We start from the raw sequence: 11,645 nt of genomic DNA on the forward strand, positions 1-11,645 counted from the left end.
GGCCGGGGGGTGCCAAGAGGCGGCGCCGCGGGCGGAGGCACCCCATCCCCCGCTCCCGCCCGGGAGGTGGTGGTGAGGGGTGTGCCCCTGACGTCGTGCCCTGATCCCAGTTTCCTATTTGCCTTCCCTTTCGTGGGGGTGGGGGACGGGGAGCCTCTTCCGGAATCCCGCTCGGTTTCGAGAGAGACTTCCTCGCCCTAAATTGGAGCAGAAGTGGTGTCCCCAGCTGGGCACCAGCCCAGAAGTTCCGGCAGCCCAGTTCTCCTTGCGGGGTCGGTGTCGCCTGGGAACCCAACTACCGCCCGGGGTTCTACCTCCGGCTGCGCGCCCCTCCCCGGGATGCCTGGCGCCCCTCTGGAGAGAGCCAGGAGCACTGTTCAGCTACTCACCTGATCTTCACAGCGGAGGGTGGCGTCGCAGTCCGTACACTGGAAGAAAGGAAAAAAGCATCCAACGAGAGAGTAAAGACGTGTTCACAGGAGAAACCCCCCACACCCCCCACTGTTGCTCCCAGGGTTTAAAGATGCCCTGCAAGCAGTTTCCACTTCCGCACTTCTTTTCTATGCATCGGTTCTTGTCCTTGACAAAGTAGTGACACAAGTGGGAACCTTCAGATCTGAAGATTCAGCTCTCGGAAACAGTATCAGTGGGTCCTGGTCCTGGAGGGAGACGCCTCCTCCCCACCAGCGTAGGCACACCTGTAACCCTGTATACAGGGCTGCACACGAGAGCAATATGCCACCTTCGAATGCCCACATCTGTCCTGGAGCGAGCCGTTCATGCATGTCACACATGCGTGATCTATCCAGAAATTAGAATAATTAAGAAAATGACTGCTCCTGTGTTCTAGACAATCTGAAGCACACCTCATCCCACAATGGCATCCCAAGGCATCTAGAACCTTAGACAGACCTGAAGGGCAACCTCACTGGTTAGGTCTCAGCTCACAAGAATTCCCTCTTTTACTCCTCTCTTTTTCTCAAGCCTTCTCTTTCTCAAGCCTATTTTTTTACCTTTTTCTTTTTTATTTCCTGCGCCAGCGGAGCAGCAGGTTAGCCCAGTATAGACACCCCTGATGGGTCATGGGTTACCTATCAACATCTGCTCCGCATCAGCATCTGCACACTTAATGTCTGCCACTTTCTAGGTTGTCATTTTAGAGGCAGATATATCTCAATATCACTTGCAAAAATTTCTGACATAATGCTGGGTCATGATCTTTTCCCAAAATTATTTTTCTTTTTTTGAAAGTAAAACTGTGGTGTGTGTGTGTGTGTGTGTGTGTGTGTGTGTGTGTGTGTGTTGTGTCTATGTGTGTACTCTTCTGATGAAAACACGTTGTTTTTAAAAAGGTTTCTTCACTTACCGTCAGGTCCTTAGAAATGATGTTCAGGTAATCCATTCGAATCTTCTCAAAGTCGCAATCAGAGAAATTGTTGGTTAGCACCAACCCTACCAGTTGCAAAATGAAGATCTTCCTGAAAGAAGCTGACAGAACAAATAATAAGGCATCAGGCAATGTATTTGAAAACCCACTTCCACCCCAGGTTCACATTAAACTCTTTCCACCCACACTGAATTGCCTCTAGATCTGCAAGACCAGCCTTAGGGGCAAGGGCCCGGCACCAACTACTCTTTGCCTCTTATCCCCAGTGTACAGAAGCCCATATTCACCCATGCTGCTGCCTTAGGTTGGAGTCTCCCTGATGCTCCAGAGCCTTTTGGCTCCACATATATACTACCTAAACGCCTACGGGCCCTTTTCTCCTAGGCCAATGATTTTCCTTGATGTCATTTGCTTCCTTCAGAGAATTCTGAATTGATGACATGAAAGAAAAAAATAGGACTAGCCAAATCTATGGAATTTTACCCTTAGTAAAATCAGCAGTAATTTCCCTCTCCTCCTGTGATCTTTGTCCTAATTCTGTGATATATGCCTGGATGTGCTTTAAGAAGGAGATACCCACACCTTCCTCCTACAGGGCCATTTCCAACAAGCCCCTTTCTTGATGGAAAAAATACCCCCAAACAGCATCCACTCTGAGAATGGGGTTCATGCCATACACACTTAGCATTTCCTTTGGCCAATTTCAACTACTGCTTTCCCTCCTCTGTGGCCACTGAGAAAGTTCATGTGCTTACTTCATGGGATGCTTTAGAGTGTGGGTGCAACCTGAGGCTTGGACCAAGTTCCCATGTGAATGTATTAAATGTGCAATAGTGACCAGAATCTTAGAGGCAGGAACGAGAAAATGCTGAAACGAGTGGGGAAGAGTCTGATGGTCAAAGCACCCTTTTGGGGTCGGGGTGGGGGATGGCGGGGGAAGCGCCTCGGAGGCTATGCTCTCCTCTAGTACTTCTACAGGCGTCAAGAACGTTTAAAACCACTAACCCCAGCCTCCAGTCACCTTCACAGTCTCACCTCTGGGGCCAAACGTAAGAGCCAGGACGCTAGACTCAAGCAGTGGGACCAGATGGCGCGGCGCGGAGCGGAGCGCAGCGGCGGCGCGCGCCCTGGGAAGGAACTGTCCAGCGCGCCGCGATCCCAGACGCTGCGCTGTTAAGCGCCCTGCGCCCCACGCTGCAAGCCTAGACAACTCTGCTTGCCTCGGGTCCACGTTGGGACCTGAGCACCCGCACCTGTTTTGGGAAGGGGGGAAGGCGCGAGAAGGAGGTCACGTATTTGAACTGGCAAACCCTTGTTAACACAGCCAAGCAGAGTTTAAATTCAGGGAAGTGAGTCAGGGAGAGTGCCAGAGAGGATGCCGAGCCGCCTGTGGCTCTGGCAACGCCAGCCGAGTGTTAAAAGGACGAAAGCCCGCCTCCTAGCAGGCTGCTACAGGACTAATCACGCTCTCCTGAGCTTGACCTCCTGCCGCCCGGGCTTTCCTGACTCCCAGTTCTCCTCCCTCTTCCCCCTTCCCTTCTTTCCGGAGCCTAACGAGCCCTGGTCCTTGGGAAGTTCTTAGTAGTTATCACCGGAGCTCCCAGGGCAGGGTGACCCGCGTGAGTTCCTAGCAAATGTCACAGGTCACATGGCACCTGGGAACAAAAGGAGGGGTGGCAAGAGAAGAGAAAAAAAGCACAGTCTCCGAGTTGGGGGTTAGGACTCGAGCCAGAAGTGAACTTTTTTTTTCCATAGAAGGCGCTCAGCAGCTGTACCAATACAGCTGGACCCAGTTCTCTGGGTAAGGACTGAGAATAAAGGTTGTGGCGCTGGCAGCAGTAAGGGAAAGCCTATGATTCACCGCATGACTTCAAAGGTGGGCTCTTCTGGAACCCTCCAAGTCTAGGGTTTAATGTCATGCAGCATCCTTTGGTAGAGAAGCGCCCCCGCCCCCATCACCAATTTTTCAGGGTGTCTTGGGATAATGCCCCAACCGGATTCATCCGCTGTGACATTAGAGGTGTTCCTGGTGGACACCTGGACATTGTCCGGCCAATCAGGAGATGAAGACACAGATCTCTCCCCTGGGTGAAGATATGCGCGTGGGGCAGTAACAGAAGAAAGGCCACCCTGACTGAGGTTCTATTTCCAATTTTCTAGGGTGTAACCGAGCTGCCTCCTTTTCTTTATTTCTTCCTTTAAAACATTATATCTATGGCAACTTTGAGATGAGGCAGACAGGGTACCTCCTCCTCGGGCATTCTAGAGGATGGCTCTTAGACTGTTAAACACACTGCTAAACATTTGTCCCTGGGACCCCCTATTTCTTTATCTGTAATTGTGTGACCTCCTAAATCACTTCAATTACATCACTTTTCTGCTTAAAAACTCTTGGTAGACTCCCAGTTGCCTTGCCATTTACAACCATCTCTCCCCTCTTGGCTCCATGCCAAGCATGTCAAACTCACAGGCTGGCTGCATGGGGCCCACAACGAATATTTTTGTGGTCCGGCCAATATAACAGTATGTAAGAAACGTTTTAATAAAAACTTCATAGCTTAATTTTTACACTCTCCTTTTATACAGAAATATTAATAACAAACTACAATGTTCGCTGACTACTACAATCGTGTTGCATTCATTTCTCTTACCCACCTAATGCACAGGTGCACCCTTTCTCTCCACTAATACTACCAGCGAATATTTTAGCAGCCTAATTTTTATTAAAATGTTCTATTATTTTATGTTGATGATTACTTATTTATTTCAGCCCTTCTTATTCAGCATGTCTCTATCAACCTAAACCTACGTTTCTATGAAAATTGAGGCTTTTGTTTTTTTGTGACCCACATAAGCTTAACCCTTGTTTATTTGGCCCATGTTAGCTTTTGAGTTTGACATGCTTGCTCTATGCTGTCTTTCTAGCATTATTGCCAATCTTTTAGGCTTCTGCCAAATTGTACTTAAAGTAAACATGCTCTAAATGTGCCCTAATCTTTGTTCTTTCAGCCTTCCCACCCTCAGATTTTAACTTTCTCCTGTTAGTCCATGCTCGTTTCACTAGCCATCTACTCACAAGTGGTCTCCTACCTGCCTGTGACCACATTTTCCTTTTAGATATATTTATCTTGGACTTCCCTCTTATGACCTCAATTCATTACATAATATTTCAAAGATATTTTCTACTTTATTTATTTATTAGATTGTGAGTTTCCTTAGAAGCAAGCAATTTAGGAATTTGTTCAATATCCATTTACTTTTTCCAAAGACATTTGGAGTGACTTGCAATAATTTCATCAGTGCAAGAAGGTAAAAAACAGTCAAGATGAGGCAACATAAAGCACAAAGAATAAAGAGGTGAGGATCGGTTACAAGGAATGCCACAGGAGAGCATTATTAAGAACTAGAGAATTAAGGCAAGCTCAAAAGTGAGTTCTGATCTTGCAGTCATTGCAAAGAAGAACATAAGATGGGCTCTACAAGTTTATTAGGGAAACCATTTTTTTCTTAGGACTGTGGTCATCATCATAGCCACCATAGGTCCTAGTCTTATATGCTGTATGTAGTAATAGATACCTAAAGATACTCAATAAACTGAAGTATATTAACTTTCTTTTAAGACCATTGCCAGGTAGCAAATCATTTCCTATTAAAAGAATCTCTCCTAGTAAAAGAAGACTTCTTTTTTTGGCTTTTTGCTGCCACCATTCTGTAATCTACTTATGACTTGCCTGTGGCAATCATTCAGCTAAGGGCATCTCTGAAAATTCGTGATGGGCTAAAGAGCTTCCCATTTTCTCTCTCTTCATCTGTTCAAATGCTGAAGGTGTGAACAGTATCTACAGTTTGGGAAATCCTAGATTAGGTCAAGAATTGAAGTGAGATCATTTGTATCACTGTGATTACTCAGAGCTTATGCAATTCTCTTACTCAGGAATGGACCAGAAAATGACCTACGACACAACTCTCTTTTCTCCTACCCTAACTAGAAAGATCTGTCATTCACTTATTTCCTTAATATTTTTATTTTTTTTAAAGTAATGGCTCCCTTTGTTTTTCATTCCCTTATTTTCTCCCTCCCTCTGTTTAAATTCACTTCCTTCCTCTTCTTTTAACTGTCATGAATATTTAAGTAGATTGAAGTTGACTGGGAGGGGGAAAAAGATTCTATATTTTAAAAATGTATTAAATCATAGAGTCTTTGGACTTAAAATGGAATGGGTATTAGGTAGGTTGAGAAAGAAAATGGGAAACCTCTTGATGAAATGGAAGATATTTCCTTCTACGGAGTAAGAAACATGGATGATGCCAACCTTATCTTGGCAATATTTTAGAAAGTGTAACAATGGACTTTCCCTAGCAGATGGGTGGTTTTTGGGGGAGGATTGGAAGTAAAGAGATTGCTGACTATATAATCACTCTACTTCTTGGCTTTTGTATACTTATCCAAAAAGGAAGGGCTACACTTTGCAAGGGTGAACATTTTTTCTTTCTTGAAATTTTACCTACATTTTTTGTAGTCAGGTACAGTATTTATATAATGTGAAGTGCGTCAATGTGAAGTCAACGCAGCACATATTTATTTGACCCATTAATTTTGCATTGTACGTTTGTACTCAACAGCCTTTCTGTTGGTCTGAACCATTGATTCATCAAATTCCATACATCCTCTAAGATTCTTTGGGGAGATTTGTAGACCAGAAAGTGAAGTGAGTTAACTATGACTCATGTGAAAAACATACCTTTTATTTTGTTTCATTTTCAGGCCAGTGATACTTGCATGATCAGCCTATGGATCAGAGAGTGAAGGAGACTAAATATATGCATAAAAGCCTAGTGCTTGCAGTTATTCCTCTGTAAAGAAACAGTCGTAGCCTCAGCCAATTGTAGGTAAAAGATCTTGCTTGCTTTACTGTTTTTCTGCAATCTAATAGGAAACAAAAAGGGAGAAGATTATGCAAGAAAAAGGTAGGTATTGAGTTTTCTTAGAATGTTTCAAAATAGTTGTAGAAGAGGTCAGAGTTCAAAAATAGTTCCAATTTTAGATACTTTCGCAAGGATAGTTACCATAGTTGTAAATAAAGTATCTTCTATTTTCCCCTCTAGATATGCTCTCCACCCATCCTTATCTTGCTTTGTACCCCAGGGAAGCTGACCTATAAGGACTGCATCAAAGTCTCCATAAACCTCCAGTTTCTGGTTGGGTTCAGCCAATGGGAAATATTGGCAAGAGTTCAGAAGGTAGGAGGACAGTAAATTGGGATTTTAATTCACCCACTCCTTTTGTGTTAGCTCTTCGCAGCTTGCATGCTTTTCTTCCCTGAAGGCCCCAACCCCTGTTAGCTGACCTCTAGAACTTGCTACATTGGTTCTGGCAACCCTTTCCTTTCTTTGTCTCTTTATCATCTAAGGGTGATAATAGCTTCTTGCTAGCCTGGGGGCACTGTTCTATTCTAAACATTACAACTTGGCTGGGCCAGATCCAGTTTATACCCATTGTTCTGACAACATTTATTAATAAAGTTTCATTTTACCTTCAAAAGTGGCACCATTTAAATAATAAGTTATATTAATATTGCTGATTTCCCTACTTATATCCGTTATAGATAATTCCTTTGTTACCCAATTTGAGTGTGCCATTTGTTTCCTGTGGGCCTCCTAACTCATTGTCACCAGGATGTGATCACTTACAGCCATCAGCTAACATTCCTGTCCTTTACCTTGTGGGATCAGACTAGTTCTATAACTTTTATAGAGGAAACAGTGACTCCTAATATATAATTAAATTATAATTTTTTTTAAAAAAGTTCTTGCTCTTTTCTTAACAGTGAAAGATACAAGAAATTTTTCAGTTTTCCTTTTATTGCCAAATGACATCTTTTCCTAGTAATATTGCTAGACTGGATTTGCAAGAAAACTACACACCCACTTAACTCTATTGCATAACTTGCTTAGTAGCTGAACCCTCATTGTTTATATATAAAAGCGTCATAAGAAAAGTGACCATTATGTGAGTCAAGTAGTAGGCATTAGCTTATTTCTCATCTGGTATGTTTGAGGTCCTCCAAGTAGCTCCTCTATGGTGAGTCCACTATTATCAATAATAATATCTGAGTTACACAATCACTCCAAGTATTTCCTCTGCGTAATGTAACAACCCCCTCACAGCCATTTTATAATCATTTTGGTCTACTTTCTGAGAATGGGCTGCCTGAGAATTCCAGACTCATGGTGAGGGTGAAGGGAGAAAAAAACAAGAAAAGGAGGAGACTGAAAAGTTGAGGAAGATAAATGGACAGCAAAGATATATAGTGTCCATTAACACAGAGAATAGTGTGGTGAAGGCCTTGGGTAAGGGGCAGGTGTGGGCTAGAAGGGGTCAATGGGGGAAAAGAGGGGGCATCTGTAATATTTCAATAATAAAGATTTTTTTTAAAGACATATAGTGTCCAAGTTTGACTCGGGGCATGTCCTCAGGTGGCTCTGTCATTTAGAAAAGATGTTGGGAATTTAGAGCAGGTGGTCAGCAAACTGTAACTTGTAGACCAAATCCTGTCCACTGTGTTTAAAAACAAAGCTTATTGGAACACATTTATAACCTTTTGTTTTCAGCATTGTCTCTGATTCTTTTTGCACTATAAAGACAGAATTGAATAGTTGAAATGGAAATCATGTGGTCTGAAAAGCTTAAAATATTTGGTATCTGGCCTTTTATAGAAAAAAATTATAGACCTTTGGTTTAGAGGCTCATCCCACTTAACCTTATAATGGATTTGGTAGTTGACTCTCTATACCTGTACAATTCATGTATCAAAAAGATTGTCACCAGCGCCTAAGGTCATGTGTCTCCAAAACAGTAATCTCTCCTGAATACAGTCTTTAAATCAAGGGAATTTTCCCTTCTCTTCTTACACCCACCTTTGTTCAACAAAATTTGTAGTGTAAACTCCTAATTCATACTAAGCACCTAGGAATATTGATTAATTACACTCCCAAATTCCCAAGACCTTTCTCATCTATGCCTAATAGTTTTAAAGGTTCAAATCGTTTTTAGAGAATAGTTGTTGCAAAATGCATTTGAAGAGATGAAATCTAAAAACAAAGATATGCAATAAGTATTTCATACTTTGTTATTCGACAAAACCAGGAAATTGCCTCAATAATTTCATATCTCAGAGAATATAGTCTACTTTCATCTTTTTGAAAGAAGAGATTCATAGAATTGTAGTATGGGTGTTATTCTTTTAGATGAATGTGCCCATTGATAACTTCACTAGAGGCCCAGTGCACAAAATTCTTGCATGGGAGGTTCCTCAGCCCGGCCTGCACCCTCTTGCAATCTGGGACCCCTTGGGGGATATCCAACTGCTGGTTTTCTTCTGACAACTTTTAAGATGTTCTCTGCCTTTTTTTTTGTAGTTTCCTTCTAATGCACCCAGGTATTAATTTCCTTTCTCCTCACAGTCTGCGATCCCTCGGGGATGTAGCAGTGTGCCAAGCAGCAGGTAGCCAGGGAAGAGCCTGAACTGGGGCCAGGTGCTGTGCCACTTGTGCTCATCCAGGCCCACTGCTCCTGCTACTGCGGCTCAGTAGTGCTGCTGCAGAGTCAGGAGAGGCTCCCATCGCTGCAGCTGCACTCGCCAGCCGTGAGCCTGGCTTCTGGCTGAGTGGTGCTCCTCCTGTGGGAGTGCACTGACCATCAGGGGCAGCTCCTGTGTTAAGCGTCTGCTCCCTGGTGGTCAGTGCACATCATAGCGACCAGTTGTTCTGCCGTAACAGTCACTTAGGCTTTTATATATATAGATTGTAACTTCATTTAATGAAGAATACTTACTTTACCTCTAAATCCACACTTTTCTGATACAATGAGTTGAATTACCTTTCTCATTCATATTTGTGTAAAGTCAGAGTTTTTTTTTTATTGGGGACAGTTCTTTAAGGGAGAGAGAAACAAAAACCATGAGAGAGAATCATTGATTGGTTGCCTCCTCTGAGCCCGCAACAGGGGCATGTGCCCTGACCAGAAATCCAAACCATGACCTCTTGGATCCTAGGTTGACGCTGAACAACTGAGCCACTCTGGCAGGGTTGATTCTTCTATGTGCCCTGATGAGAGATCAAACTCGCAACCTTGGCATATTGGGACAATGCTTAACCAACTGACCTGCTCAGCCAGGACTGAAAACCTATGTATTTAAATTTATCTTATGATGCTTATATCTGCATTATGCTCAGGACTTGTCACATTGTCTCATAATATCTTGATGTAACTCAATGATATTTAATATTTATTAAACAACAAGTATTAGTTGCACAGAAGTAAATCCAAAGATAATGTTCTATGGTGTGTTTTTATTGTTTTATAAATAAATGATTTTTAAAAAGAAATGAGTTAATAATTGAAATTATTATTTCATTACTAATAAGTAAAATTATTAATTTAAAAATAATTAAAATTTAGTGGGTCAATTAGGAGTCAGTGCAAGAATCTAGAGATGAAGGCATGTGGTCCAACTCTGATCCAGAGCAATTTGTTTATACATTTTGTTTTTTTATCATGTCTCACTGGGATGATTTAAAGAGATGTTAATATATACAAAAGCCCTTCTTGATATATGGAGAGAGGCCCAGTTGTACATTTTATGAGTTAAAATGCAAAACACTGAGCATACAGACCTCCTTTCATCTTCAGATAAACTGCCCACCGCTAGGTGTCTCAGTGGGAATGTACAGCATCACAGGCATCTGAGAAAGTGTTCCTGAGCAATTGCGTAATGAGCAGCCTCAGGCATTGGTGTCTCCTTCTGCAAAGAGCTTGGAGTGAAATCGTCATGAGTCATTGTTTTCAGTTGCAGAGTGAGGCTAAGTTTCCTCTGCTCCAACTGCTATAACGTAACACCACAAAACTAGGAAGCTTACAAATAAACCTGTATTTGTCATAGTTTTGAAGGCTGGAAAATCTATGGTTAGGGTGCTGGCTGATTTTTTTCTGGTGAGAGCTCTCTGCCTGGCTTGCAGGTGACTGTATCCTCACATAGTGGAGAGAAAGATCATCTGTCTGGTGTCTTTTCTTAGAACATTGATTAGTGCTGGGACACAAACCCACCATGCAGGCAACACAAACTCATCACCTTATTCCCACCCCAAAGCTCCATCTCCATACCATCGCATTGTTAAGGCTTCAAAACTTGAATTTTAGGAGGACACAGTCAGTCCATAGCATGCATATCGATCTGATAAGTTGCAGAAAAGCATTTCTATTTTGCCATCTTTTCTTTGTTTTTGTTTCATTTTGTTGCTGCCTTCTTTTGAATTAATTCAGTATTTTGTAAATATTTCTTTTTATTGCTTTATTTGTATAGTGTGTGTGTGTGTGTATGTGTGGTTGCTTTCAAGTTACAGTATATGTCTTTAGATTACCACAGTCTACCTTCAGGTAATATACCATTTCATGTCTAGTGTGTCTGTTATAAAAGCATATTTCTATCCCCCCCCCCTTAGCTTCTCTCCAGTTGCTGCTATGTACTTTATTTAAAGAGTCAATTATATATACACACACACACACACACACACACACACACTAGGGGCCCGGCGCACGAAATTCGTGCACTAGGTGGTGGTGGTGGGGTGTCCCCTCTCACATACTGGGAGCCCTCAGGCGTTGATCCCCATCACCCTCCAACTGCAGGATCGGCCCCTTGCCCAGGCCTGATGCCTCTGCCAGAGGTGTCAGGCCTGGGCAGGGGACCCTCATTTCCCCCCATCACTGGTTCTGCCCCCAGCCCAGGCCTGATGCCTCTGGCCCAGGTGTCAGGCCTGGGCAGGGGACCCCCAGACCCCTCTGATTGCTGGCTCTGCCCCTGGCCCAGGCCTGATGCCTCTGGCCCAGGATTCAGGCCTGGGCAGGGGACCCCCCTCTACCCTCATCTCCGGCTCTGCCCTTGCCCAGGCCTGATGTCTCGGCCAGAGGAGTCGACCCCCATTACCCTCCGATCGCCTGATCAGCCCCTTGCCCAGATCTGACGCCAGAGGTGTCAGGCTTGGAGAGGGAACCCCCATCTCCCCCCATCACTGGCTCTGACCCCCGCCCAGGCCTGAGGCCTCTGGCCCAGGAATCATGCCTGGGCAGGGGACCCTCATCTCCCTTTGATCACTTGCTCCACCCCCCGCCCAAGCCTGACGCCTCTAACCCAGGCTTCAGGCCTGGGCAAGGGGACCATCATATCCCCCCCATCCCCGGCCCCCCCCCCCCCCCCGG

The 11,645-nt window shown here is 43.9% G+C and overlaps 1 protein-coding gene across 1 annotated transcript in view; it reads right to left on the reverse strand.

Moving 5' to 3' along the window:
• Positions 1-3,432, reverse strand: part of TSLP (thymic stromal lymphopoietin) — a 6,684-nt gene extending 3,252 nt beyond the window's left edge. The window contains exons 1-3 of the mRNA XM_006755309.2: positions 3,347-3,432; positions 1,367-1,535; positions 390-428 (exon numbers count right to left, since the gene is read on the reverse strand). Of these exons, the coding sequence (XP_006755372.1) occupies positions 390-428; positions 1,367-1,535; positions 3,347-3,432 (294 nt within the window). The remainder of the gene's footprint in view (positions 1-389; positions 429-1,366; positions 1,536-3,346) is intronic.
• Positions 3,433-11,645: the final 8,213 nt, after the last annotated feature.

This window comes from Myotis davidii, unplaced genomic scaffold, assembly GCF_000327345.1.
Source record: "Myotis davidii unplaced genomic scaffold, ASM32734v1 scaffold130, whole genome shotgun sequence".
Classification (NCBI taxonomy): domain Eukaryota; kingdom Metazoa; phylum Chordata; class Mammalia; order Chiroptera; family Vespertilionidae; genus Myotis; species Myotis davidii.